The sequence below is a fragment of the Chiloscyllium punctatum genome, chromosome 13 (genome assembly GCF_047496795.1).
Source record: "Chiloscyllium punctatum isolate Juve2018m chromosome 13, sChiPun1.3, whole genome shotgun sequence".
NCBI classification, from domain to species: Eukaryota; Metazoa; Chordata; class Chondrichthyes; order Orectolobiformes; family Hemiscylliidae; genus Chiloscyllium; species Chiloscyllium punctatum.
Genome location: NC_092751.1, coordinates 101,450,361 through 101,477,410, shown reverse-complemented (window position 1 = coordinate 101,477,410; position 27,050 = coordinate 101,450,361). Strand labels below are relative to the sequence as shown.

General features: G+C 45.1%; 1 protein-coding gene across 2 annotated transcripts in view; it reads left to right on the top strand.

Moving 5' to 3' along the window:
• Positions 1-26,592, top strand: part of LOC140484717 (neurotrypsin) — a 54,524-nt gene extending 27,932 nt beyond the window's left edge. The window contains exons 8-15 of one of the 2 annotated variants that reach the window (XM_072583462.1): positions 318-459; positions 2,905-3,110; positions 3,675-3,816; positions 9,577-9,782; positions 10,526-10,589; positions 15,411-15,533; positions 25,160-25,440; positions 26,232-26,592. In XM_072583462.1, the coding sequence (XP_072439563.1) occupies positions 318-459; positions 2,905-3,110; positions 3,675-3,816; positions 9,577-9,782; positions 10,526-10,589; positions 15,411-15,533; positions 25,160-25,440; positions 26,232-26,569 (1,502 nt within the window). In that variant the 3' untranslated portion in view covers positions 26,570-26,592. The remainder of the gene's footprint in view (positions 1-317; positions 460-2,904; positions 3,111-3,674; positions 3,817-9,576; positions 9,783-10,525; positions 10,590-15,410; positions 15,534-25,159; positions 25,441-26,231) is intronic. The other variant, XM_072583463.1, reaches the window with a different exon arrangement.
• The last annotated feature ends 458 nt before the right edge of the window (positions 26,593-27,050 follow it).

The following is a 27,050-nucleotide window of genomic DNA, read 5'->3' as shown; positions in this document are numbered from 1 at the left end:
GCGCTACTTTCGAAGTTTCAATCAAGAGGGAGGAGTGGCTGCTTGACCCTCATCAAATAATAAAACCTCCAACTTGTCTATTAGTGTCCACTGCCACAACTAGGTCATGTTAGCTGGCCATTCATCATGCTGAGATTTCTGCAGCTCAGGATTGTTGCTGCTACATTGTAATGGACCTTTACTTCCAAAGTAATGAGAGATGTAAGAGATATGTCAATGTGAGTGCAAGCACTCGTCCTTTTCCCCACTCCTCCACTCTTGGTCTGCGTCCCTTTCTGTTTAAACTAAATGATGTGTTCACTGGATGATCTCTGCAGATGGTGCCATCCGACTGATTGGAGGCCGGGACTCCAGCGAGGGGAGGTTGGAAATCTATCGCAATGGAGCCTGGGGTACAGTGTGTGATGACAGATGGACAGACATGAACGCTCGGGTGGTTTGCAGGCAGCTTGGATTCAGGTAACTTTCTGCAGGCCTTATTTCATACAGTGATATGGCACGGGAGGAGGCCATTCAGCCCACTGTGCTTGTGCTAGCTCTTGGAAAGAGCCCCACCCCTACTGTTGTCTCGATGGTAGCTCACTTGATCACTCTGAGGTTCATCTTTTCTCTTCTGAGGTTGCGCTTTCAAATCCCTCACCAAGTTCCAAAGCACCTAGGCTTATACTGTGCACTGCCAGAATCATAAAACATGTTACAGTGCCGAAAGTCCTGGTCTGCCCTGTCTTGGTCATTGAGCATCATTAACTCGTTCCAATCTCCTGCTTGTTCCTCATAGCCTTACACATCTTTTCTATTGAATGGTTAACCCTCTTGAATGGCTGAATTGAAGCTGCCTCCAGGCAGTGCATTCCAGACCCGAACCGTACACTGTATGAAAAAGCGTCTCCTCACTTCACCCTCTCTTCTTTTGCACATCACTATAAATCTTTTTAAAAAAACTTGAAAGAGTTCAGAAAAAGATCTACAAGGTTGTCGCCAGGGTTGGAGGGTTTGGGCTAGCTAACGGGGCAACTTTTTCACATTGAGGGTGTGTATAGAATGAGGAAGTGATGGAGGCTGGTACAGTTACGACATTGAAAGACATCTGGGTGAGTACATGAATAGAAAGGGTTTAGAGGGATATGAGCTAAATGCTGGCAAATGGGATTAATTTAATGTAGGATATCTGGTCGGCATGGATGAGTTGGACCAAAGGGTCTGTTTCCGTGCTGTACATCTCTATGACTCTATAAGTAACATCTTTTATATAAAACTATTAAACCAAAGCTCCATCTGCTGTCTGAGATAGACATAAAAGATGTTGTGGCTTTGAAGAAGAGCAAAATAGTGTTCTCTGGTGTCTTGGCCAGTAAGTATCTGGAAAATTAGCATCACTCAAAATAGATGATCATGGTTTTTTTTAAAATTAAACCCCCACACTACCGCAGTTAGGCGGTAGTGCTTATTTTTACCCAGCACCCATGGTGTGTGTATGTGCACGTGTGAGACACAGTGAAAGACACAAAGTGCACGAATCTTTATTCAATTTCCACCACCAGGAAGATATGAAAAACACCCGAGTGGCCAGTGACAAGCACTGCCCTTCACATCAAAGGGCAATGCTGTGTGATCAAAACAGTGAAGGGGAGGGTAGGGACTAAATCAAAATAGAGTTGGAGGGGGAAATAATACACTCCACTCCCTGCGGCGCCCACCTTTCCCTGAACAACTCCAGGGTGTTGGTGGACACCACGTGCTCCTTCTCCAAGGACACCCGGGCTCTAACGTAACCCCGGAAATGATCATGGTATTAGTGGGAGTTTGCAGTAGGCTAATTGGTTGCCCACTTTGCTACACTACACCTGTGACTGCTCTTCTGGAGTGCTCCATTGGCTGGTAAACAATTGCTCTCCTGTAAGAAGTACTGGGTAAGTGGAACTCTTTTCTTTTATAAGAAGCGTACCACAAGCACATAGAAAGTAGTGGACAGGTTTTAGTTACTGGCCTTGTGATATCTTATGTAAAACAGTATACACATCCTCTACTTCACTCAAATCCCATGTATAAAAGCCAGAGAGGTTAGTCGGGGAAGGCATGAGACAAGCAAAGGAGGAAAGAAAATCCTGAAAAAGAAGTTGAAGGGATTTGACAAAGAGCCATAGAGCCATATAACACAAAAACAGACCCTTCGGCCCAACCTGTCTGTGTTGAACATAATCCCAAACTAAACTAGTCCCGCTTGCCAGCTCCTAATCCATATCCCTCCAAACCTTTCCTATTCATGTTCTTATCCAAATATCTTTTAAATGTTCTAATTGTGCCTATATCCACCACTTCCTGAGGACGTTCATTCTACACCTGAACCACCCTCTGTGTAAACAGGTTGCCACTGGTGTCTTTTATAAATATCTCTCCTTTCATCTTAAAAATGTGCCCCTGAATCTTGAAATCCCCCATCCCAGAGAAAGACACCTACCATTAACCCCTCATTATTTTATGAACCTGTATGTTGTAGATAGGTTCAGAAGTAACACTCTTGACAACAACTTCAACTGTACACACTAAAATATTTTAACAGCGTCACATGGGAGAGTACAGAACTGTTCAGAGCTTTAAAGAACTGACTGGTGGTTTATAACAGAGAGGGGTGAACTCCTGTAGTGACATCTTGGTAACTTGAAGGAATTGCAGTCTGAACTCAAAGTTGCTCATTTAAAATTAACTTCAACTGAAGTCATGTTAGAAAACAAATGAACTGAAATAGATTAATTTGTGCACGATAATCTGATTTTTTTTTCCACCACCAAATGGTTTTTAAGCATTTTAGGATTTGACTGCAGTGAACCCTGCTCCCCTTTTGCTATTGCCTTTGTTGAGATTGTATTTTGCAGCTCTCAGTGACTTGTGGTTATCATTGACCAGTGGCCCAGGGATTGTGGCACCAGAGGCCAGGTTTGGTCAAGGGACTGGCTTCATACTCCTGGATGAGGTGGTTTGTACAGGGACTGAACTGAACCTCCTGGGTTGTGCTCGGAGCAACTGGGGTCAACATGACTGCTCGCACCACGAAGATGTGGGCGTGATGTGTGCACAGCAAGAGACCAACAAAATAAGCGAGTCCACTATCGGTATGTAACAAACTGTTTCCCATTAAACATTCGACAGGGACGCTGGTTCAATGCATAATGAGAGAACTTTTTTTCTTTAATAGCATGGAGATATTTGTTACCTGTCTCTATTTACCCTTGAATCCCTACTGTGTGGAAACAGGCCATTTGGCCCATCAAGTCCACACCAACCCCCCGAGGAACATCCCATCCAGACCCATTCCCCAAACCCTGCACAATTTAGCATGGCCAATCATCTAATATGCACATTTTTGGACTGTGGGAGGAAACCCACACAGAAACAGGGAGAATGTGCAAACTCCACACAAAGAGTCACCCAAGGCTGGAAGTGAACCCGGCTCCCTGGTGCTGTGAGGCAGCAGTGCTAACCACTGATCCATCACACTGCCCTGACTTAGAAGGGATCATAGGTATAGGGCAAAGCGGTGATGAAATATCGCAGATGCACTGAAGGAAGGTGGCAAACACGACGTGAAGGCTCCATATGCGGAGCTCCTTGGAACTGCCTGATGGATTCCAGTTACAGCCATGCTTGTTCTGTGACTGTTTACGGTGTGTTCACAGGGCCAGCTATCCGCCTTGTGGATGGAGAGAACAGCAAAGAGGGGCGTGTGGAGGTGTACCTGGACGGAGAGTGGGGAAGTGTCTGTGATGACGGTTGGACAGACAGGGATGCAAGAGTTGTCTGCAGGCAGTTGGGTTACAGGTGAGTCAAGGAGCATGAGCGTTATTCAACAGTCGATGAGCTCCTCAAATGTTTGAATCCAAGCCATGGTTAAATTCAGAAATCTAAGTAATGTATTGATTATTGAATTATGTTCCGCTGCCAGAGAAATTATCCTGGAATTACAATTGCTGCTTTGTGGATCTTGGTGATCCATAGTTCCAGAACCGCTAGTCATTGTGTCAGCATGAAAATGTGTTGCTGGAAAAGCGCAGCAGGTCAGGCAGCATCCAAGGAACAGGAGAATCAACGTTTCAAGCATCAGCCCTTCTTCAGGATGCCCGAAACGTCGATTCTCCTGCTCCTTGGATGCTGCCTGACCTGCTGCGCTTTTCCAGCAACACATTTTCAGCTCTGATCTCCAGCATCTGCAGTCCTCACCTTCTCCTCGAAGATTGTGTCAGCATGCCAATGGGGGAATATTGTTCAGCTTTGACTCTTTCTTTCCTCATTCTTTCTCTGGATGTGGGTGTCACTGGCAAAACCAGCATTTATTGTCCACCCCTAATTGCCCTTGAAATGCATGGCTCGATAGAGTCACTTCAAGGGATAGTTGAGTGCCAACCATGTTGCCATTGGTCTGGAGTCAGATGTAGGTCAGATTGGGTTAGGGTGGCAGATTTCCTTCCCTCGATTGCATTTCTTGAGCAGGACCTCTTGTGGACCAAGGTGGGCCTTTGTGTTCATCGTTGCAAATGACTGAAAATATCAACTTGCTAACAGGAAGACCAGCAATCCAGGGAATGTCAGAACCCTGTTGTCCAATGTTGTCAGAAGCAACATTGGAGAGGAAATAAAGTCAAGTTAGATACAGGAAAGAGGAGAAGGATTGAAGCAACAGAGAGGCAGACCAGGAAAGAAAAATAAGAAAGATTTAATAAATGATTAATAAACTCTAGTAACAACTTACCACATGCAGGAATGAGATTTCACAATTTCAATCATTTATTTTCTGGACCTGGAAGGCTGAGTCCCATATTAGGTCAATAAATCCAATAATCAGCAAGATCACTTTGACACAAAACAACACTTCTATCGCAAATCCGACAATTCCCTAAAACTACTGGGAAGCTTGACAGCAAGCTGTAGTTTTCAGGAGACTAATCATTGGCTGGCCCCCAACTACCCAGAAATCTGTGGCAATGTGTCATGCACACTCTCCAATTCCATACCATAATTCCCTGGGTCCTTTACACAGGAATGGTGCCATGTTGTTATAATTGTCTTCTTTCCCCAGCAAGTTCCAAACTGTTCTATAACAGATAGATCCAGAGAAAGATATTTCAGTTACATTACCACAGAGACGTTGAAAATAGGCGCAGGAGTAGGCCATTCGATCCTTTGAGCCATACAATATGATCATAACTTAATATCCTGTTCCTGCTTTCTCCCCAGAGCCTTTGATCCCTTCAGTCCTAAGAATTGTGTCTAATGTTTAGCTGCATTATGGACAATATTTATGAAGTCATAGAGATGTACAGCACGGAAACAGATCCTTCGGTCCCACTCGTCCATGCCGACCAGATATCCCAACCTAATCTAGTCCCATTTGGCAGCACTTGTCCCATATCCCTCTAAACTCTTCCTAGTCATATACCCATCCAGATGTCTTTTAAATATTGCAATTGTACCATTCTGTGTCCCATTCTTTATTCTGTTTTTCTGATAAGTGACACTCGAACTGGGACCATCACTTTGTGTTATGTAACTCAACATGTCACATCTGTGATAGACTGAGTAAAAGTTGAGGGTCCTGTACAAGCAGACATCAGGGATAAGTGGTATCATAGCCAGCCACATCCTGTAAATGAATACAAGTGAAGATAGAGGACAAAGTGCAGGTGAAGCTTTGAGAGTGAGGGTTATGAGGATCAATTAGTCAGGGAAGCAGAGATGAATGTCAACATATAGGACTAAGTTTGATGGATGTTTAAATAGATGGGATTCAAGGAATTCAGGAATGAAGGGATTATCAAGAATGATACTGAGTGGACCTGCCCCTAATTGACCAGAAATTTGTGGCAATGTGTCCACACTGTCCAATTCCATGGATCCTTTACACAATAATGGTGCCACGTGTTTTATAATTGTCTTCACTTCTCCAGCAACTTTAAAACCACTCTGTAACAGATCCAGAGAAAGATATTTCACTAACATTACATAGAGACATCGAAGAATGAGAAATAGTTTCATTGAACCATATAAAATTGTTCAAGGGTTTGACAGGGTCAGTAGGGAGAGGCTGTTTCTCCCTGGGCAGGGAACCTCTGACTAAGGAGTCATTGTTTCAGGTTCTATTGTTGGGAAAGATTCTCTCTGTTGGCTGTGTCCTTGTTGATGGTGGAGAAGTTAAGATCACTGCCATAGAACACAGCTATTTCAGCCCAATTGGTTCATGTTGATGTTTATCTTTCACATATGGCCATAGCCCTATTTCTCAAATAGCTATCCTATTCCAGAGGAACCTAAAAGAAGATTTTGGCCCCTTAAACCTCCTCTGCCATTTAATACCATCATAGCTGATCCTGTGCTGGAGTTTTACTTTCTCACCTAGTCCTCATATCCCTCTTTAGAATCCACAAGTCAATCTTCACTTGAATATATTGATCCAAGGCTCTCTGGGAAAGTGATTTCTGAAGATCCTGAATGAGGAAGGTTCACCTTAGCTGAGGACTAAATAGACAAGCCTTTACACTACAACCATGACTCTCTCGTCTGAGATTCCCTGCCGAGGGAATAACAGCACCTCCCTATTGACCCTGTCAAACCCTTGAGCAATTTTCTATGTTTCAATGAGATCACTTCTCATTTTTCAAAATTCCAATGAGTATAAGCCCATTCCACATCATCCTTGATATTCCCTTTATCCATTCCTAAATTCCTTGAATCCCATCTATTTAAACACCCATCAAACTTAGTCCTATATGTTGACATTCATCTCTGCTTCCCTGACTAACTGATCCTCATAACCCACGTTCTCAAAGCTTCTCCTGCACTTTGTCCTATATCTTCACTTGTATAAGATGTGGCTGGTGTTAACTAGGCCACCATCTATCCCTAATTGCCCCAAAGAAGGTGGTAGTGAATGAAATTTTGAACTGCATGCAATCCTTGTGGCATAAAGTCAGCTGCAGTCCCTAGAGGGAGGGAAATACCTTGCTTCTGAGGTTTTTGTGAAGATCTGTGATTTGGGTTGTGGATGAGGTAGTTGGTTGGCTTACTGAGCTGCTGAGTGGTGGTGTAGATTGTAACGGGATCTATCTCTCTGTGTTTGTTGATGGCCTTTTTGGTTGAAAACTAGGCTTCCAAGAGCTCTCTGGCATGTCTCTGGTTGGCTTGTCCTAGGATAGTAACTTTGTCAGAGTTGAATTGTTTACGGAGATGAGTGACAGTGGATCGTGTCTTTCAGTAGCCAGTTGGTATTTGTGAAGTCAGATGGCTAGTTTTCTTCCTGTTTGTCTGATGTAATGCTTTTTGCAGTTGTTGCAAGGGATTTTTTTAGAACCTTGGTCCTGCATGCTGTGGGTTTGGGGTCCTTAGTCCTGGTAAGTAGTTGGCATAGTGTGGCTGTTGGTTGGTGTGTTACCAAAACACATAGAGATAGACCCAGTGTACAAACCACTGCATAGAAGACCCAAAGTGACACTCACCCCAACAGACTGGACCCATAACAACCAAGCTGGACAGAACAACAGCGTCTTACAGAAGTCGCTCTGATGTTACCCAGCATGGTAATGAAACATCTGCACAATAACCCAGCAGCTTGGCAAGTAAACAAACAACCTTGCTTCTGATTTTCTCTCCGATCTCCTGCTTCTGAATACTTAATAACTGGAATTTCCTCAGGGTCTCTCCCATTAAAGTTAAAGTCACCATAGTAAAATGACTGGTGGTAGTTTAACCTGGGGGTTACCACGCCTCAGACAAAGGGGAAGAGAATCCTTCATGATAACCTCAGGTAGAGCGAGAATTGAACTAATGAAGTTGGTGTTCCTCTGTGTTAGAAACTAGCTAACTGATCCCTTGTCCCTGATTGGATACCAACCAGTGGAAACCATTTTTATTGGGTTGCTCGTTTGGGATTTCTGTTGAAGTTGTATCAGCCAATCCTGGCACCCCACCACACTCCTGGAGAGAAAAAGCAAGTGACATCTTCTATCTACTTCAATCTATCCCACAGTTTTATCACCCCTTAAAGTCCTCAGTTCCAACAAGAAAAGTCTCATTTTTCCTTTGACTAAACTGATCATAATTGCCTGTCTGAAGGGAAGGTTGTGGTGATGTATTAAGAGCAAAGAACCTTACAGCACAGGAACAGGCTCTTTGGTCCTCTAAGTCTGCGCCGATCCAGATCCTCTATCCAAACCTGTCGCCTATTTTCTAAGGATCTGTATCCCTCTGCTCCCTGCCCATTCATGTATCTTGTCTAGATACATCTTAAATGACACTATCATTCACGCCCCTACCACCTCCGCTGGCAACATATTGGTGTATTGGTAACTGGGCTAGAGAACCAGAACCTCAGGTGATTCATCAGGAAGTAGAAGCACTCTGAAAGCTAGTGCTTCCAAATAAATCTGTTGGATTATAACCTGGCGTGTGATTTTTAACTTTGCGCACCCCAGACCAACACGGGCATCCCCAAATCATGACACCATGGGTGTACGGGTTTGAGTCCCACTATGATACATGGTTAAATTTGAGTTCACCAAAGAGCTTGTCTCATGGTGTTAATTGCCATCAGTACCTAGCTAGTTCACAGAAATCCTGTTAGGGAAGGAAATCTATTAGCCGACATGCAACTCCAGACCCTCCAGCAATGTGCTTGATTTTTAACGACCCTCTAGGAAATAAGGGCGGCATGGTGGCACAGTGGTTAGCACTGCTGCCTCACAGCACCAGAGACCTGGGTTCAATTCCCACCTCAGGCGACTGACTGTGTGGAGTTTGCACATTCTCCCCGTGTCTGCGTGGGTTTCCTCCGGGTGCTCCGGTTTCCTCCCACAGTCCAAAGATGTGCAGGTCAGGTAAATTGGCCACGCTAAATTGCCCGTAGTGTTAGGTAAGGGGTAAATGTAGGGGTATGGGTGGGTTGCGCTTCGGCGGGGCGGTGTGGACGTGTTGGGCCGAAGGGCCTGTTTCCACACTGTAAGTAATCTAATCTAATCTAATCTAGAAATTCGGGACGGGCAGTAAGTGTTGCCCTAGCTCACGTCATCCACATCCCATGAACAAATATACTTTAAAGGTCCAGCATCATTTATCACTTTAAACCTGTTCAGCGTTCAATGAGACACTGCCTGATCTGGATTTTGACTCCTTGTTTCTATAACACATGATAACGAAAATCTGTCGAGCCCAGTTTTAAAAATTTCAAAAGCCCCTCAGCCCCAGCCTCTGTAATGACTGCAGCTTTTTTGGAGGAGTTGAGGGTACTCCAGATTTCCGCATCTCTTTGTATAAAAGAAAATCAATTAAGAAAGGCTGAGTTTAAATTTTAATGTTCTACTGCCCCCCACCCACCCAACTGCAGAGACATTTTCCACCATGTGTAGATGTTTCCTTAAACGCTCTGTGCTGATGCAGTCAGAAACATCAATGGAAGATCTCCTGCATGGAAATCTTTCTTGTATGCTTGGGGTAAGCATCCACACTGGGGCCAAAGGATTTCTGCCATCTCAAGACCCCAGCCATTAGTTGCAGAGGGAAAGACCGGCAATGAGAGGACTCCTTCTCTTCCAGCGGCCAATCCAAAGCCAGAACAATGGCCTATTTCGGGGAGGGCCACGGACCTATCCATTTGGACAATGTAAGGTGCACCGGCCATGAGAACTCCCTGGATGAGTGTGGCACCCCTGGGTTTGGAATCCATAACTGCTGGCATGGGGAAGATGCAGGAGTTATCTGTGATTATAAGGAGGATGCACTCGAGGAACTGAGCAGTGGTGGTGAGTACTGACCGACACTGACGGGTAAGAGGGATAAGCTTATTTAAAGTCTGGAGAGAGAGAGAGATGCAGTGGTTTTTGTGGAGGATTGTCCCAAGCAGCTCCGTGACCCGGGACTCTGTTCTCTATGGTCTGTTCCCTGGGAGGCACAAACATTGACTGCGCCTGGAGGACCATCAACTCAGTGAAAGACACTCTTTGGTCTGCCTGAAAGTTGTTGGTCTTCCAGGGCAAGGAGTTGACCTCGACTGAGTGGCACAGACTGGCACATTCCGAGGTCCAGGACTACGTGCTGAGGGACACACTAAAGGTTGGGGCAGCTGCTGCCAAGGCGCAGAGGGGAAAGACCACTGTCTGAGGGCTTCCTGCTTAAGGTAAGTGGGGATCTGTTCAGTTATTGGACCCTCCCAGTGCCTCCAATGCATGTAAATATAGTCTGGTTCACGTAAGAGGGTAGAGTCAAACTCCAATATTTGTTTACTTCTTCGATAAGCTACTATCCAGAATTGAACTGTGTTTATGACTATGTGTGTGCCGATATATATAATTTTTTTGTGAATAAAGTGTATTTTTGAAATTTAAAAGAAACACTAAGGTGTATTTCTTGGTAACTTTGATCAAGATATTTCAGTCAGTCCACAATTGGTTTTGGTGGAAGTTTGACACAGAGAAATGTCGTTCAGTGGTTAAGCTTAAATTTTAATCAACTTTGTTTGGGGATGTTTTCGGTTCTTTGCCTGCAGTCTGTGGCCTTCGTTTGATGAACCATCGCAGAAAGCGTATTATTGGTGGAAATAAGTCAATCAGGTAGGAATTGAAAATAATATTTAAATCAACACTTTGCTGAGCCCAAGAAGCCACTGATAACCTGAGTTTAGAACAGAATGGTTTTCAATTCTTGATAAACTTTCAATAAAGGGAAATGAATAATTCTGTAGATTATTTCGCCTTCTTACTAGATCACCAGAAAATGTAATTAATTTTGTGCTTGCTTGATGAAGTTTTAAATGATTGGAATCATTTTCTGTGGAGAAAGTTTCAGGAGCAAGGCTTTTATGGAATTATTAATAGATGAGGTTGATTCTCACAGGATTTATGAAGAAATTAGAGATGTCTTATGGAGAGAGGTAGAGGGATTTAAGTGCACATTGATGGGTAGCAACATGATACCTTGATCCATCAATTAACCCTTTGTCTTTCTGAGGCTTCTTCTGTTCTTTCTATCTACGTAATAAAATGATTTCTCCTTTCTACATCTGTCAATCCTCCTTATGTTTCCTTGGGATCATCTTCACACGCTCCTTCATTCAAAATAATGGCGAACTGTTTTGTTTTTAACCAGCAAGCATTCCTAGCTCCAATTCCCAACACACTGAAGCTCCTAATTTCGGTCATATAATCCCTACAGTGTGGAAACAGGCCCTTCGGCCCATCATGTCCACACCGACCCTCTGGGGAGTAACCCACTCAGACCCATTCCCTACCCTATATTTGCCCCTGACTAATGCACCTAACCTACTCATCCTTGCCCCTGACTAATATACCTTACCTATGCATCCCTGACCACTATGGGCAATTTAGCATGGCCAATCCACCTAACCTGCACATCTTTGGATTGTGGGTGGAAACCCACACAGACACAGTAAGAATTTGCAAACTGCACACAGATAGTCACCTGAGGCTGGAATCAAACCCCGGTCCCTGGCGCTGTGAGGCAGCAGTGCTAACCACTGAGCCACTGTGCCATCAGATAGCCTAAAGATATAGGAAATAGAGTGTAGACCATTCCCCTCAGAGAAGGAAGCTCATAGGTTTTTTATTTAGTGACCAAAATGTACAGTAAGATAACTGTATGAGTCTCTGCTTCATAAAACACAAGAACCTTGGCTCACTAACTCTGAGTCTTACAACTTGTTTGATAGTGAGGTGGGAGTGACCATCCTTGATATGAAGGTCACCTTTGCTCGAATATTCTGTCAGTGGCCCCCGAGCGAAACTAGAGTCAAAGGAAATTAGAGGGAAAACTCTTCATTGGTTGGTCACATACCTAGCATACAGGAAGGTGGTTGTAGTTGTTGGAGGTTCATTGTGTTAGTCTCAGGACATCTCTGCAGGAGATCCTCAGGGCCGTATCCCAGGTCTAACCATCTTCAGCTGCTTCATCAATGAACTCCCCCTCCATCATAAAGTCAGAAGTGGTATCTTGCTGATGATTGCACAATGTTCAGCACCATTTGCAACTTCTCTGATACTGACGCAGCCCAACAAATGCAGCAAGACCTTGACAACATCAAGGAACAGACTGATAAGTGGCAAAATGGCTATAGCATGCCAAGCAAATGCCATGCTCTAAGCATCTCCAACGTGAGAGAATCTAACTATTGCCCTTTCAAATTCAATGTCATTATCCTCACTGAATTCCCTATTGTTGACATTCCTGGGGTGACCATTGACCAGCCATGTGGCCATATGAGCAAGTCAGAAGCTAGGAATACTGCAGTGAGTTATTCACCTCCTGACTCCCAAAAGCATGTCCACCATCTCCAAGGCACAGTTAGGAGAGTGAATGGAATACTACTTGCTTGGATGAGTGCAGCTCAAATAATTTCAGGACAGAATAGCCTTACCTCTCTAAGCCACTCACTATGCTGACTTGGAAATATATCACCATTCCTTCAGTGTCATTGGGTCAAAAACCTGGAACTCCCTCCCTAACAGCATTGTGGACCTACCCACACCAAATGGATTACAGCCATTCAAGAAGGCAGCTCTCAAGGGGCAAGTAGGCCCAGGCAATAAATACTAGCCCACCAGCGCTGCCCACATATCTGGAATGAATTTAAGAAAGAGAGACCTAGGGAGAGAGGTTTAGAGCAGTTCCCCATCTCCATGTGTTTCCAATTTTAAAATTGACTTTCAAACAATTTGACCAACAAGTTGGCAACTCTTAATGAAGTTCACGAGTGAACATACTCAGTGTTATCTGAAGTCCTCTTCTGAATTTGACATGTGTGGGAGGATTTCCACAATGTGTCCAGTGTATCTTTGCCTGTTCATGTTCTTATCAGTCGAAATTAAGTGTAAAAATACAAGAGCTTTCAATAAGTGAGAACTCTATCTGGAAAAGACATGTTTGTAGTGGGTAACCGCATCCATCAAATACTGAAAAGCAAACCCAGGGATTAAATTTACAGGTTAAATCGAGACTGAAGTCATATTAAATAGATAGATTGTTTAATTACATCTCATTGCCCATTGCCAATACAGCCATAACCTGTAATGTTCATTGTTCTCAGTCACACAGAATCTGCTTGACATTGTGTTCAGTAAGGAAGTTACTGGTTCCCTGGGCCACGTGGATGTTTTCCTAGTGGTGGAAAGATTGAATAAAGTATTTTCAATAAAGCACTTAGAATTTGTCTTGTGGGCTACTTAGTTTAAAAGAACATCTAAATGAAACTCGAACCTGATTCTTTGCATTTCTGTATTGACCAGTGCAGCAGGTATTCAAAGTGAGCCCAGGTTCATGACCTTTAGGGAAGGCAACTGCCATCCTTACCTGGTCTGGCCTACATGTGACTCCAGACACACAACAATATCGTTGACTCTTAACTGTCCTCTGGGCAATTAGGGATGGGCAATAAATGCTGGCCTAGTCAGCAACCCCCTCATCCTGTGAATGGATGAACAAAAGATGTTGCATATAAACACTAGCTGCTATCACATTCATTGCCTAGGCCTTCTTGTGGTACAGTGGTAGTGCCCTACACCTGGGCTGGAAGGGCCAGCTTTAAGTCCCACCTGCTGCAGCGTTGTGTAATAACATTTCTGAACAGGTTGATTACAAAAGTAGGATAATTTTTTTAAAAATTACATTCAGTTTAGATTACTTTCAGTGTGGAAACAGGCCCTTCGGCCCAACAAGTCCACACTGACCCTCCGAAGAGCAACCCACCCAGACCCATTCCCCTACATTTACCCCTTCACCTAACACTACGGGCAATTTAGCATGGCCAATTCACCTAACCTGCACATTTTTGGACTGTGGGAGGAAACCAGAGCACCCGAAAAATGTGCAAACTCCACACAGACAGTTGCCTGAGGCAGGAATTGAACCCGGGTTGCTGGCACTATGAGGCAGCAGTGCTAACCACTGTGCCTCCATGCCGCCCTAAGTTCCTAAGACCTCTTGTGGTAGTGTCCCTACCTCTAAGCCATGAAGCAGAGTTTCAGGTCCCACCTACTGCAGAGGTGTATCTTTATATCTCTGAACAGGTTGATTAGAAAATATCTTGCATTTAATGCCTAAGGATCTTGTGGTGCAATGGTAGTGTCCCTACCTCTGAGCTAGGAAGCAAGGGCTCACAGTCCACCTGCTCCAGAGCTGTGTCATTACCTTTCTGAACAGTTTGACTAGAAGCCGTGATGTGGAGGTACTGGTGTTGGACTGGGGTGGACCTGGTTAGAAGTCAGACAACACCAGATTATAGTCCAACAGGTAGACTCTATTCCACCTGATGAAAGAGCAGCACTCCAAAAACCTTCAAGTCAACCTGTTGGACCTGGAATTCTGACCTGTATAATATATTCTACGTTTTGTACCTTCTCTGCTTACCAGAACACCCACTGCTTTTACAGCTGCATCACCACTCTGCATAACCATTCCTAATATTTGTACTGCTAAGGTGGAACTGCTTGGTTTCACTCTGCTTATAGGTGCAAGCTAATGAAATTCTTTATCATTTTCAAGCCCTCTATTAAACCACCCATCAAGGGGAACAATCCTAGCTACTCTCTACCTGCTGGGACCACTCATTCCTGCTACCCTCAAGGAAATCTCCTCCATCTCTCACTCTAAGGCCTTGACATTCTTCAAGTTTTGGAATATTGCGTGCAATTCTGGTTTCCCTCCTATAGGAAGGATGTTGTGAAACTTGAAAGGGTTCAGAAAAGATTTACAAGGATATTCCCAGGGTTAGAGGGTTTGAGCAATAGTGAGAGGTTGAACAGGCTGGGGCTGTTTTCCCTGGAGCGTCAGCGGCTGAGGGGTGACCTTATAGAGGTTTATAAAATCATGAGGGGTATGGATAGGGTAAATAGAAAAGATATTTTCCCTGGGGAGGAGGTGGGGGGGGGAGGAGTCCAGAACTAGAGGGCACAGGTTTAGGGTGAGAGGGGAAAGATATACAAGGGACCTAAGGGGCAAACTTTTCACACAGAGGGTGGTACGTGTATGGACTAAGCAGCCAGAGGAAGTGGTGGAGGCTGGTACAATTACAACATTTAAAAGGCATCTGGATGGGTTTGGAAGGGATATGGGCTGAGTGCTGGCAGGTGGGACTAGATTGGTTTGGGATATGGTCGGCATGGACATCTCTATGACTCTATAACTGAGGCGCTCAGAGGAATATGTTTGGTGGTTTCCTGAAGGTTGAGCATAACCTCCTTGACTGTGTTCTCTATTTATGTCAAGGATCCCATTGTAACAGGAGAAACAGGCTTGAGTGGGTGGGCCCAATGTGAGCCACACTCCTCTCATACAAAACACAATGTGTCATTTGTTGTTTATCTATTTGGGTGAGTTTGCTCCTTGTCTGGTGTCACAATATTTTTGGACTCTGATTCCAGAGGTGGCTGGCCATGGCAAGCTTCACTGAGGCTCAAGACGTTTCACCGAGAGAGTCGTTTACTGTGTGGAGCTACATTAATCAGTAACTGCTGGGTGCTGACGGCAGCTCACTGCTTCAAGAGGTTGGTGAAGGGGAGCATTGTCTGTCGCTTTCATTGTAAAAGGCCCATTTTCTCATTCCCTTCAGATTTATCGGCGTGGTTAACATTTAGTTTTTGTTTTACGTGTGAGCCATATGCCAGTGCCCAGTGCGGTAACAATGTAAAACCTGGGGCCTGTTGGTTGTGATGAGGCTGAGGATTGTGAAGTGTCGGCTGGATCGCACACTCTTGCTGTGGAGTCCGAAGGTTGAGGGGGTCAAGTCCCCTTCCAACCCCTGAGTGTGACCTCCAGAGTGACACACTGTTGAGGCTGTGTTTGAGAGGAGCTGTTAAGATTAGATTCCCTACAGTGTGAAAACAGGCCCTTCAGCCCAACATGTCCACACTGACCCTCCGAAGAGTTACCCACCCCGACCCATTAACTAATGCATCTAACACTATGGGCAATTTAGCATGGCCAATTCACCTAACCTGCACATCTTTGGACTGTGGGACGAAACCAAAGCACCCAGAGGAAACCCACACAGACACAGGGAGAATGTACAAACTCTACACAGACAGTCACCCGAGGCTGGAATTGAACCCAGGTCCCTGGCGCTGTGAGGCAGCAGGGCTAACCATTGAGCCACCATGCCACCCAGTTAAATTTGAGCAGCTCGCTGTAAACGATCTCACATTGCCACATTGGAGAGCTGTGGTCAAAGCTAATATTTATCCCTCAGTAAACATCACAGAAGCAAATAATCTGCTCATTATCGCATTGCCATTTATGGGATCTTGCTGTACCCAGTTTAGCCACTGCGTTTCCCAGATTGCAGCATTGACTACATTGCAAGAGAAATAATGCTTCCTTGACTGTCAAGCACTTTGGAACACCTTGGGGCTTTGTAAATGCCAGTCTTTCTAATCATATGGATATGAAATTTATATGCATGGTACTAAACTATCATCACACAATTGGTAAAGGAATTGAGCACTAAGGTGCCTTGAGTCTAATATTCTCACAGAGTATTCTACATGAATTGAATGGCGTGGCCTTTGTGTCTTTGCTCATGTGTGAAGGTACTGGAAGATATCTAACCTCCATAAACGAAACCCTCCCAGTATTCATTACGGGGATATTTCATTATAATACTGTGAAAAACTCTAATCATCCTCTAAAAACCAACTCAGATGGATTACACTGGCTCATGGCGGACTTAAGCGCAATTCAAGTGCTCAAGATGTTTTTAAGTCTTAGTGCACGAGGATGAGTATTCTGTCTGGCAGTATCTACGGAGAGAAAAACAGAGTTAATGTTTCTAGTACAACACTTTCTCAGAATTTCCTGTGTTTGTTTCAGGTGTCCAGTATCTGCAGTATTTTGTATTATTTGGATAGGTATTGGAATTGCTTTAATATTCAATATGCTTTACGGGTATCTTAAGGATGGTTCGGGACATACTATTCTGACCCAACCAGGAAAGCACTCATACCATTAGTTAATTGAAAAGAAAAATCACCAAAGTCATCATGAAAGAGTCCTTCAGTAGAATCTCCCAAACTCATTCCTTCTACCACTGAAAAGACAAGGGCTGAGTACTCAGATTGAGCACCACTACCTCCAAATTCCCCTCCAAGCCACTCATGGTCTAGACATCACTGTTCCTTCGGCGTCACTGGGTCACAGTCCTGGAATTCCCTTCCTAACGACACTGTGGCTGTAACTACAGCACATGGGCGGCAGTGGTTTAAGGAGATAGCTCACCGCCACCTTTTCCAGGGCAACTAGGGATGAGCAACAAAGACTGGTCTGGCCGGCAATGCTCACATCCCGTGAACAGTAAAGCTACAGCTAGATCCCAGTGATTCATGGCACACCTCAGTGCTCGGAAAACACTTCGCACACATTAGATAGAATCTGAAAGTAACACGTTGGAGGGCAGAACCCCTCAGAACATTGAAGAAGAGTTTCGATGTGCACTTGCAATGCTAAGGCTATGGGGCAAGTACTGGAAAATGGGATTAGAATCGGGCATTGTTTTTGACTGTCACAGACTCAACAGGCTGAAGGGGCATTTCCTATGCTGTAGATCTCTATGATGATGACTCTTAACAAAATACTGTGAATACTGGAAACATTAAAGAAAGACAGAAGACTACGTCATCGATCTGACGAAGGGTCATCACCTCAATTGTTAGCTGTTCCTCTCTCCACGCATTCAGCCTGACCTGTTGGGTATTTCCAGCCTTTTCTGTTTGAATTACGTATAAGAAATATAATTATTCTGCGTTATAATATCAGTATCAGTGGCACTGGATTAAATGTTATAAAAAGAGAAATTTCAGATTCACAGATTGCAGTGTATCCTCGGCAAAGTCTAAAGATGGCGTAGGAACTCTCGCACTGTCAATAATTTGAATGTAATCATTACATAAAGAATGAATAGCAGACTTTCATTTAAAAAGCACTTTTCCCAATCTGAGGATGTCCCAGAGCACTTTGTAGCCAATGAAACACTCGGGAAATGCCGTATTAATGAGGGATGATCACCTGATGGAACAGTTCTGAAGAAGGGTCACTGGACCCGAAACGTTAACTCTGATTTCTCTCCACAGCTGCCGCTGAGCTTTTCCAGCAATTTCTGTTCTTGTTTCTGATTTCCAGCATCTGCAGTTTTTTCGGTTTTTTGTTTTGATGTATCATGTTGTGCCAGTTCTCAGGGTTTATCTTTTAGTGTTTCTCCTTTCTCCAGTTAGTGACAATCTTTACCTCTTATATTCTCTCTGCCTATCCTTCCAAAATCATTTTCTTTTTGAAATATTTTAAAAAGATTTTTGGTGAGTGACATCGAACAGTACAGCAATGTGAATTATTTCCTTAATGAATGCAAATTGTTGGAGTCTAACAACAGGCTCTCAGTTTCGGAGTGTGTATAAGGAGACACTGCTCTGTAACGTGCAGTAATATTTGGTATTTCTCTCCACAAGTATGTAAGATCTCTGTGTTGGAGGTTATCTGTTCAGGGGCCCTGGCTTATCCTGACCTTATTTGGCAAGGACCATGCTCTCTGTGATATTTCAAAGCTTGCCCTTTGAGTGATGGGATTTATTGAATTGAATTGAATTGAATTTATTGTCACATGTACCGAGGCACAGTGAAAAACTTGTCTTGGGAGCAATACAGGCAGATCACAGAGTTAAGTAGCATAGATAAGTAAATAATAGGTAATCCGCAGCAAAAACAAAAACACAGGTACAGGCGAATGTTCAGAGTTTGTGAGTCCATTCAGTATTCTAACAACAGTAGGGTAGGAACTGTTTTGAAACTGGCTGGTGCGTGTGTTCAGGCTTCTGTACCTTCTCCCCGATGGTAGAGGTTGTAGAAAAACATTGCCAGGCATCACAAAGAAAGTCTTGTTGGTGACTTCCCACATTTCCCACTCCTCAATCCAATGTCTGCATTCATATAGTGCCTTTACCACCTTTAAGTGGCCCAGGTGACTTCACAGTACCATTATCGAACATCGCTGAAGAAGGTAGAGATTTTTCAGAAGGGAGTTCCAGAGCTTACGCAGTCAGTGACGGAGCACTGGAAGTTGTGAATGTGCAGGAGGCCAGGATTGGAGAAGTGTGAGAATGGGTTGGGATGGAAGAGGCCACTGGGGGAAGGAGGGATTGACACCATGGAGGGCTTTGAAAAAAAGGAGAATTTTAAAATGGAGGCTTTGCATGATACAAGAAAATCCTTGCCATGGTTTCATCAGCCGATATTCTGGAAGGTGACAGAAATAGCAACAACTGAACTCAATAACCTCCGACAAAGTGCTGTGATGATCTAATGTCCAGTCTTAGAGACATGGAATTGTACTCGGTGAAAGTGAGAACTGCAGGTGCTGGAGATCAGAGTCGAGAGTGTGGTGCTGGAAAAGCGCAGCAGGTCAGGCAGCATCGGAGGAACAGGAGAATCGCCGTTTTGGGCATAAGCCCTTCATCAGAAATTGTCAATTCTCCTACTCCTCAGATGTTGTCTGACCTGCTGCGCTTCTGCAGCACCATACTCTCGACTCATAGAATTGTACAACGTGGAAACAGATCCTCGGTCCAACCAGTCTATTGCCAACCATGTTCCCAAACTAAACGAGTCCCACCTGCTCGGCCCATAACCCTCCAAACTTTCCTATTCATGTCCTTATCCAATGTCTTTTAAACATTGTAAATGTATCCATATCCACCACTGCCGCTGGAAGTTCATTCCATACATGAACCACTCTCTGTGTAAAAACATGGCCCCTCGTGTCCTTTGTAAATCTTTCCCCTCTCACCTTAAAAGTATACTTCTTAGTTTCAAACTTCCCCACCCTCGGGGAAAGACCCTTGTCATTCACCTTATCATCATTTTATAAACCTTAATAAGGTCATCCCTCAACCTGCTATGCCCCTTTTGTAAAGGTCCCAGTCTTTGCTGTCAATTTTTGTATCTGAAACCCCTCCATTCCCAGCAATATCCTGGTTAATCTTAATTACGTGTTTGGCCTCGTGACTGGGAGTGAACAATGAAATCAGCTTTCATTTCCTAACACTGCTTCCTGTGCCTGATTGTAGGCTGGTGTTTCCCTTCTGCCATCTTCCTGTGGTGAGAGACAGCAGTATTTCATAAACACTTGGTTAGAGTCAGCCTCATGCTACAGAGGACAGTGGGCGGGTGCCTGGACTACACCTCAGCAGTATCACAAACAGAAGGAACAAAAGGGGGGAACATTCAGTGAAAAACAGCTATTGTGGGAAGGGTGGCTTGCATTTATATAGCACCTAATATGACTCCAGGATGCTCCAAAGTGAGATAGCCATACAGTCATGTAGAAGGGAAACAGACCCTTTGGCCCAACCCATCCATGCTGACCAGGGTTCCAAGACTGAATGAGTCTCATTTATAGTCATAGAGTCATAGAGATGTACAGCATGGAAACAGACCCTGCATTTGGCCCATTTTCCTCTAAACTTTTCCTATCCATATACCTGTCCAAATGTCTTTTAAATGTTGCAGTTGTAATAACCTCCACCACTTCCTTTGGCAGCTCATTCCATACACGCACCACCCTCTGTTTGAAAAAGTTGCCCCTGAGGTTCCTTTTAAACTTTCCCCTCTCACCTTAAACCTATGCCGTCTTGTTTTGGACTACCCCACCCTGGGGAAAAGACCTGTCTATTTGCCCTATCCATGCCCCTCATGATTTTATAAACCTCTATAAAGTCACCCCTCAGTCCCTGATACTTGAGGGAAAAAAAAAGTCTCAGCCTATCTAGCATCTCCTTATAAGTCAAACTCTCCAGTCTCGGTAACACCCTCTAAATGTTTGTTGCACCCTTCCCAATTTAATGACATCCTTCTTATGGCACAGCAACCACAATTGTAAGCTGTACTCATCGGATCAGAAGTAGGCCGTTCAGCCCCTCAAGTGTGCGCCACCTATCAATGACATCATGACTGGGGCAGCTCAGTGGTTAGTACTGCTGCCTCACAGCACCAGGGACCCGGGTTCAATCCCAGCCTCGGGCGACTGTCTGTGTGGAGTTTGTACATTCTCCCTGTGACTGTGTGGGTTTCCTCTGGTTTCCTCCCACAGGCCAAAGATGTGCAGGTCAGGTGAATTGGCCATGGGAAATCACCCCGTAGTATTCAGCGATGTGTAGGTTAGGTGCATTAGCCATGGGAATAATGTAGGGTTAGACAGGGTCTGGGTGGGATTCTCTTCAGAGGGTCAGTGTGGAGTTGTTAAGCCAATCGGCTTGTTTCCACGCTGTAGGGATTCTATGGTAATTCTAAAACTAATGTCCTTGAGGGAGGAAAATCTGCCATCCTTACCTGGTCTGGCCTACATGTGACTCTACCCACAGCAGGGATGTCAAGGTTAGGTGGGTTAGCCATGGCAAATGCAGAGTTACAAGCATAGGGTGGGGAGGGGGGTGTGGGTGGCGGTGGGGTGAGTCTGGGTGGAATGCTGTTTGGACTGTCGGTGTGGACTTGTTGGGCTGAATGGTCTGTTTCCAAACTGTAGGGATCCTGGGAATCTGATAATCCTCCCCCCTACCCTCCTGTCTTTTCCCCATAACCCTTGATTTCCTTCCTGATTGAAAATCTATCTCAGTATTGGATGTACCTTGTGATCCAACCTTGACAAATGGTTTGCAGCAAATGAGTCACTGCTACAGTGAGGAAACGTGGCCGCCAATTGGCATAGCAAGCTCCCAGAGACAGCAATGTGGTTGGTTGAAGGAGTAACATTGGGCAGGACAGTGAGGGAAAATGCCCTGTTCTCTATAGAAATCATACCACAGGGTCTTCTGCATCCACCTGAGAACAATGGATAGGTGCAGGAAAGGCCTCAGTTTCACATCTCATCTAAAGGGCCTTATTTTTGCCAATTGGCTACCAGAACAGAACCTTCAGTCCAACTTGTCTATGCTGACAAGTTTTTGTAAATTAATCTAGTCCCATTTGCCAGCAGTTGGCCCATATCCCTCTAAACCCTTCCTATTGATATACCATCCAGATGCGTTTTAAATGTTGTAATTGTATGAGCCTCCACCACTTCCTCTGGCAGCTGATTCCGTACACACACCACCCTCTGTGTGAGAAAGGTTGCCCCTTAGGTTCCTTTTAAATCTTTCCCCTCCCCCCTTAAACTTATGTCCTCTAGTTTTGTAGTCCCCCATTCCAGGGAAAATACCTTGTCTATTTACCCGATCCATGCCCCTCATGATTTTATAAGGTCACCCCTGGTAAAACAGCCCCAACCTATTCAGTGTCTCCCTGTAGCTCAAACTCGACGAGCAACATGTTTGTAAATCTTTTCTGAATCCTTTCAGGTTTCACAACATGTTTCTTATTGGAGGGAGCTGAAAATGTGTTGCTGGAAAAGCGCAGCAGGTCAGGCAGCATCCAAGGAGCAGGAAAATTGATGTTTCGGGCATGAGCCCTTCTTCAGGAATGAGGAAAGTGTGCCAAGCAGGCTAAGATAAAAGGTAGGGAGGAGGGACTTGGGGGAGGGGAGTTGGAAATGCAATAGATGTGGAAGGAGGTCAGGAAGAAGATTGCAGGTTAGAAAGATGGTGCTGAGATCAAGGGTTGGGACTGAGACAAGGTGGGGGGAGGGGAAATGAGGAAACTGGAGAAATTGTGCTTGGAGGGTTCCTAGGCGGAGATGAGATGGTCTTCCTCCAGCCGTCGTGTTGCTATGGTCTGGCGATGGAGAAGTCCAAGGACTTGCATGTCCTTGCTGGAGTGGGAGGGGGAGTTGAAGTGTTGAGCTATGGGGTGTTGGGTTGGTTGGTCTGGGTGTCCCAGAGGTGTTCTCTGAAATGTTCCGCAAGTAGGCGGCCTGTCTCCCCAATATAGAGGAGGCCACATCGGGTGCAGCGGATGCAGTAAATGATGTGTGTGGAGGTGCAGATTAATTTATGGTGGATATGGAAGGATCCTTGGGGCCTTGGAGGGAAGTAAGGGGGGAGGTGTGGGCGCAAGTTTTTCATTTCTTGCGGTTGCAGGAGAAGGTGTCGGGACTGGAGGTTGGGTTGGTAGGGGGTGTGGACCTGACGAAGGAGTCACGGAGGGAATGGTCGTTTCGGAACACTGGTAGGAGAGGGGAGAGAAATAGATCCCTGGTGGTGGGGTCCATTTGGAGGTGGCGGAAATGACCACGGATGATACATTGGACATGGAGGTTGGTGGGGTGGTAGGTGAGGACCAGTGGGGTTCTGTCCTGGTGGTGATTGGAGGGGCGGGGCTCAAGGGCGGAGGAGCGGGAAGTGGAGGAGATGCAGTGGAGGGCATCGTCGACCACGTCTGGGGGTAAATTGCAGTCTTTGAAGTTTCCTCATTTCCCCTCTCCCCACCTTGTCTCAGTCCCAACCCTAGAACTCAGCACCACCTTCCTAACCTGCAATCTTCTTCCTGACCTCTCTGTCCCCACCCCACTCCAGCCTATCACCCTCACCTTAACCTCCTTCCACCTATCGCATTTTCAACACCCCTCCCCCAAGCCCCTCCTCCCTACCTTTTATCTTAGCCTGCTTGGCACACGTTCCTCATTCCTGAAGAAGGGCTCATGCCCGAAACGTCGATTCTCCTGCTCCTTGGATGCTGCCTGACCTGCTGCGCTTTTCCAGCAACACATTTTCAGCTCTGATCTCCAGCGTCTGCAGTCCTCACTTTCTCCTATTGGAGGGAGACCAGAATTGTACACAGTATCCCAAAAGTGGCCTAACCAATGTCATATACAGCCTCCTGAATTCAATATTCAATGCTCTGACCAATAAAGGAAAGCATACCAAACACCGTCTTCACTGTCCTATCTACCTGTGACTCCACGTTCAATTAACTATGAACCTGCACTCCAAGGTCTCTTTGTTCAGCCACACTCCCCAGGATCTTCCCATTAAGTATAAGTCCTGCTCTGATTTGCTTTTCCAAAATGCAGGACCTCACCATTTATCTGAATTAAAGTCCATCTGCCACTCCTTGGTGCACTGGCCCAACTGATCAAGTTCTGAGGTAATCTTCTTCACTGTTGGTCGCTCTGTGATAGGAAGGATATGATTAAACTGGAGAGGATTCAAAAGAGATTTACCTCAGGTTGGAACTTTTTTAACTGGAGCATAGGAGGTTGTGAGATAACCTTACAGAGGTATATAAAACAATGAAGGGTATAGATAAGGTGAATAGCATGTGTCTTTTCCCTAAGGTGGGGAACTTAAGACTAGTGGGTATATTTCTAAGGTGAGATGAGAATGACTTATAAAGGACTTGAGGGGCAATTCATTTTACACAGTGACTCATCTGTGGAATGAACTTCCAGAGGAAGTAGTGGACAATGTTTAAAAGACTAATTAGGTAAGTAGATGCGTTGAGAAACATTTGAAAGTATATAGGCCATACATAGGCAGGTGGGACTTTTTTAGTTTGGGATTATGGTTAGCATTGACTGGTTGGACCAAAGGGTCTGTTTCTATGCGCTGTACGACTCTATGACTATCACTAGCCTATGACTATGCTAGGCAGAAGTGGGGACTGCAGATCCTGCTGTGCTTTTCCAGCACCACTCTAATCTATGACTATGCTAGGGCTGTTTTCCCTGGGGCATTGAAGGAAGTGGGGTGACCTTATAGAGGTTTATAAAATCATGACGGTTGTGGATAGGGTAAATAGGCAAGGTCTTTTCCCTGGGGTGGGGGAGTCCAGAACTAGAGGGCATAGATTTAGGGTGAGAGGGGAAAGATATAGAAGAGACCTAAGGGGCAACATTTTCATGCAGAGGGTGATACGTGTATGGAATGAACTGCCAGAGGAAGTTGTGGAGGCTGGTACAATTACAACATTTTAAAGGCATCTGGATGGGTATATGAATAGGAAGGGTTTGGAGGGATATGGGCCGGGTGCTGGCAGGTGGGACTAGATTGGGTTGGGATATCTGGTTGGCATGTACTGGTTGGACCGAAGGGTCTGTTTCTGTGCTGTACACCTCTATGACTCCATGACAGCACCTGCTTCTCAAAGATCTCTTCTGTGAATGTGGTGCGTGAAACAGAAAAAGGGGATGACCACACTTTTGAGAGCATTCATTTCAAAGAGAAGGGTATGGCCTTTACTCAGCTGTTAAACGTTACAGGTTTGGTAATGAGACGAGACATTACTACATCCGTGTCGGAGATTACCACACAGCTGTGGAGGATGAGTATGAGCGAGAAATCCCCATTGAAAGGATTGTCACGCACAAGAACTACAAGCCAGACAGCAGTGACAATGACATAGCACTGGTCAGAATGAAGGGGAAGGAAGGCCATTGTGTGACATTCAATCAGTATGCGACCCCAGTCTGTCTGCCAGCCAGGAAGGAAAGGATCAGAATTAACAAGCAATCCTGCTATATTACTGGCTGGGGAGATACAGGTAAGTGGTTTGACAGATTTCTGACCCACCTGAAACCTGAAGCCTCTAGCTTTGGGGAAACTCTGGGGAAAAGACCTCTTCTGTCCACCCACCAAAGTCCTCACCTCCTTCCTGGAGTGTGATGTCCAGAATTGGTCACAGTGCTTTAGCTTGGGCTGACCATAATCAAGACTAACAACCAGCAATGTGACAGTGATCCAGTCGGTGCTCCATTTTAATCGTACTAATGTTTGGGCTTTTCACAATGGGATTCTCCAAAGATTTCAGCTTTTGCCCCTTTTGGGGGTACACCCCATTGATGGGAGAGATTGCTGTCCTTTGCTTGGCTTCACCCCAGTTTGACACATTAGGCTCAGCCACCTGGGTGTCAGTGGTTGTGGTAACTGCGGCAATCAGAACTGGACTTTCATCGACAAAGTCTGTGTGCTGTCACTCTGCACCTAGTGCATCACCCATGTACACTGTCTTACACAGGTTAAACTAAAATACCCCTGTGTACAACTGGCATATAGATGATTCTGTAGCAACTTGAGAGGCCATTCAGCCCATCATATCAATGTTCTCTTCGGAAAAGCTACCAAAATCTGTTAAGCCCACTTCTATTTCAAGAATTTTAATTTTCAAGTACAAACTGTGCAATATTGTGGACTGTAGCAACTGGCTGCTTTGAAAATATATCGGGGAAAGCATTGTTTGTCTGTAGTGAGCTCTTTTTGAAGGTATCTCAAGCAGTCACCCCTCAAGAGGCAAGTAAATGCAATGACATGTTGTTTTTCTAACCTATTTTTTAGGAAGATCCTACTCACGGACTTTACTGCAAGGTGCGGTCCCCCTACTGCCAAAGAAGATTTGCAAAAGCCGCTACAGGGACAAGTTTACCCCCCGTATGATTTGTGCGGGCAATCTGTCCGAGCACAAGAGGGTTGATAGTTGCCAGGGCGACAGCGGTGGCCCTCTGATGTGCCAACGCATGGGTGGACGTTGGGTCATCTTGGGCATCACCTCGTGGGGTTACGGATGTGGACGGAAGGACTCCCCTGGCGTTTACACAAAAGTGGCCAAATTCGTCTCTTGGATCAAGAAAGTGACGGAAACCAAAGTGAAAGGACACAGAAAGCCAGTGAGCTAGCGAGCTCAGAAGGAATAAACGTGTGCGGGAAAGGGGTGAGGGTGGGGAGGGGTGTGGCGGGCTGAAAAACAATAAGCTGCCGAATTCATTTCTTACACAAATGAACCAAAGATCTCTCAGAGTGGTAACTGTGTTATAACCTCTCTCTGTGTCAGGAGTTTGACAGCTGTCAACAAACACAGTGTTAGAACCAACTCTGACCATCAATCTACGACAGGATTAGGCTGAGGGTATCACTGGCAGTGTCATCATTTATTGCCCATCCCTCATGGCCCAGAGGGCAGTGAAGAGTCAACCACGTCGCTGTGAGTCTGGAGTCACATGTAGGCTAGACCAGGTAAGATGGGTTTATTCCTGAAAATGAGCAATGGTTCTGTGGTCATCATTAGACTCTTAACCCCAGATTTGTTTTTAATTAAGTTCAAATTCCACCATCTGCTGATTCGAACCCTGGTCCCAGAACATTACCTGGGTCACTGGA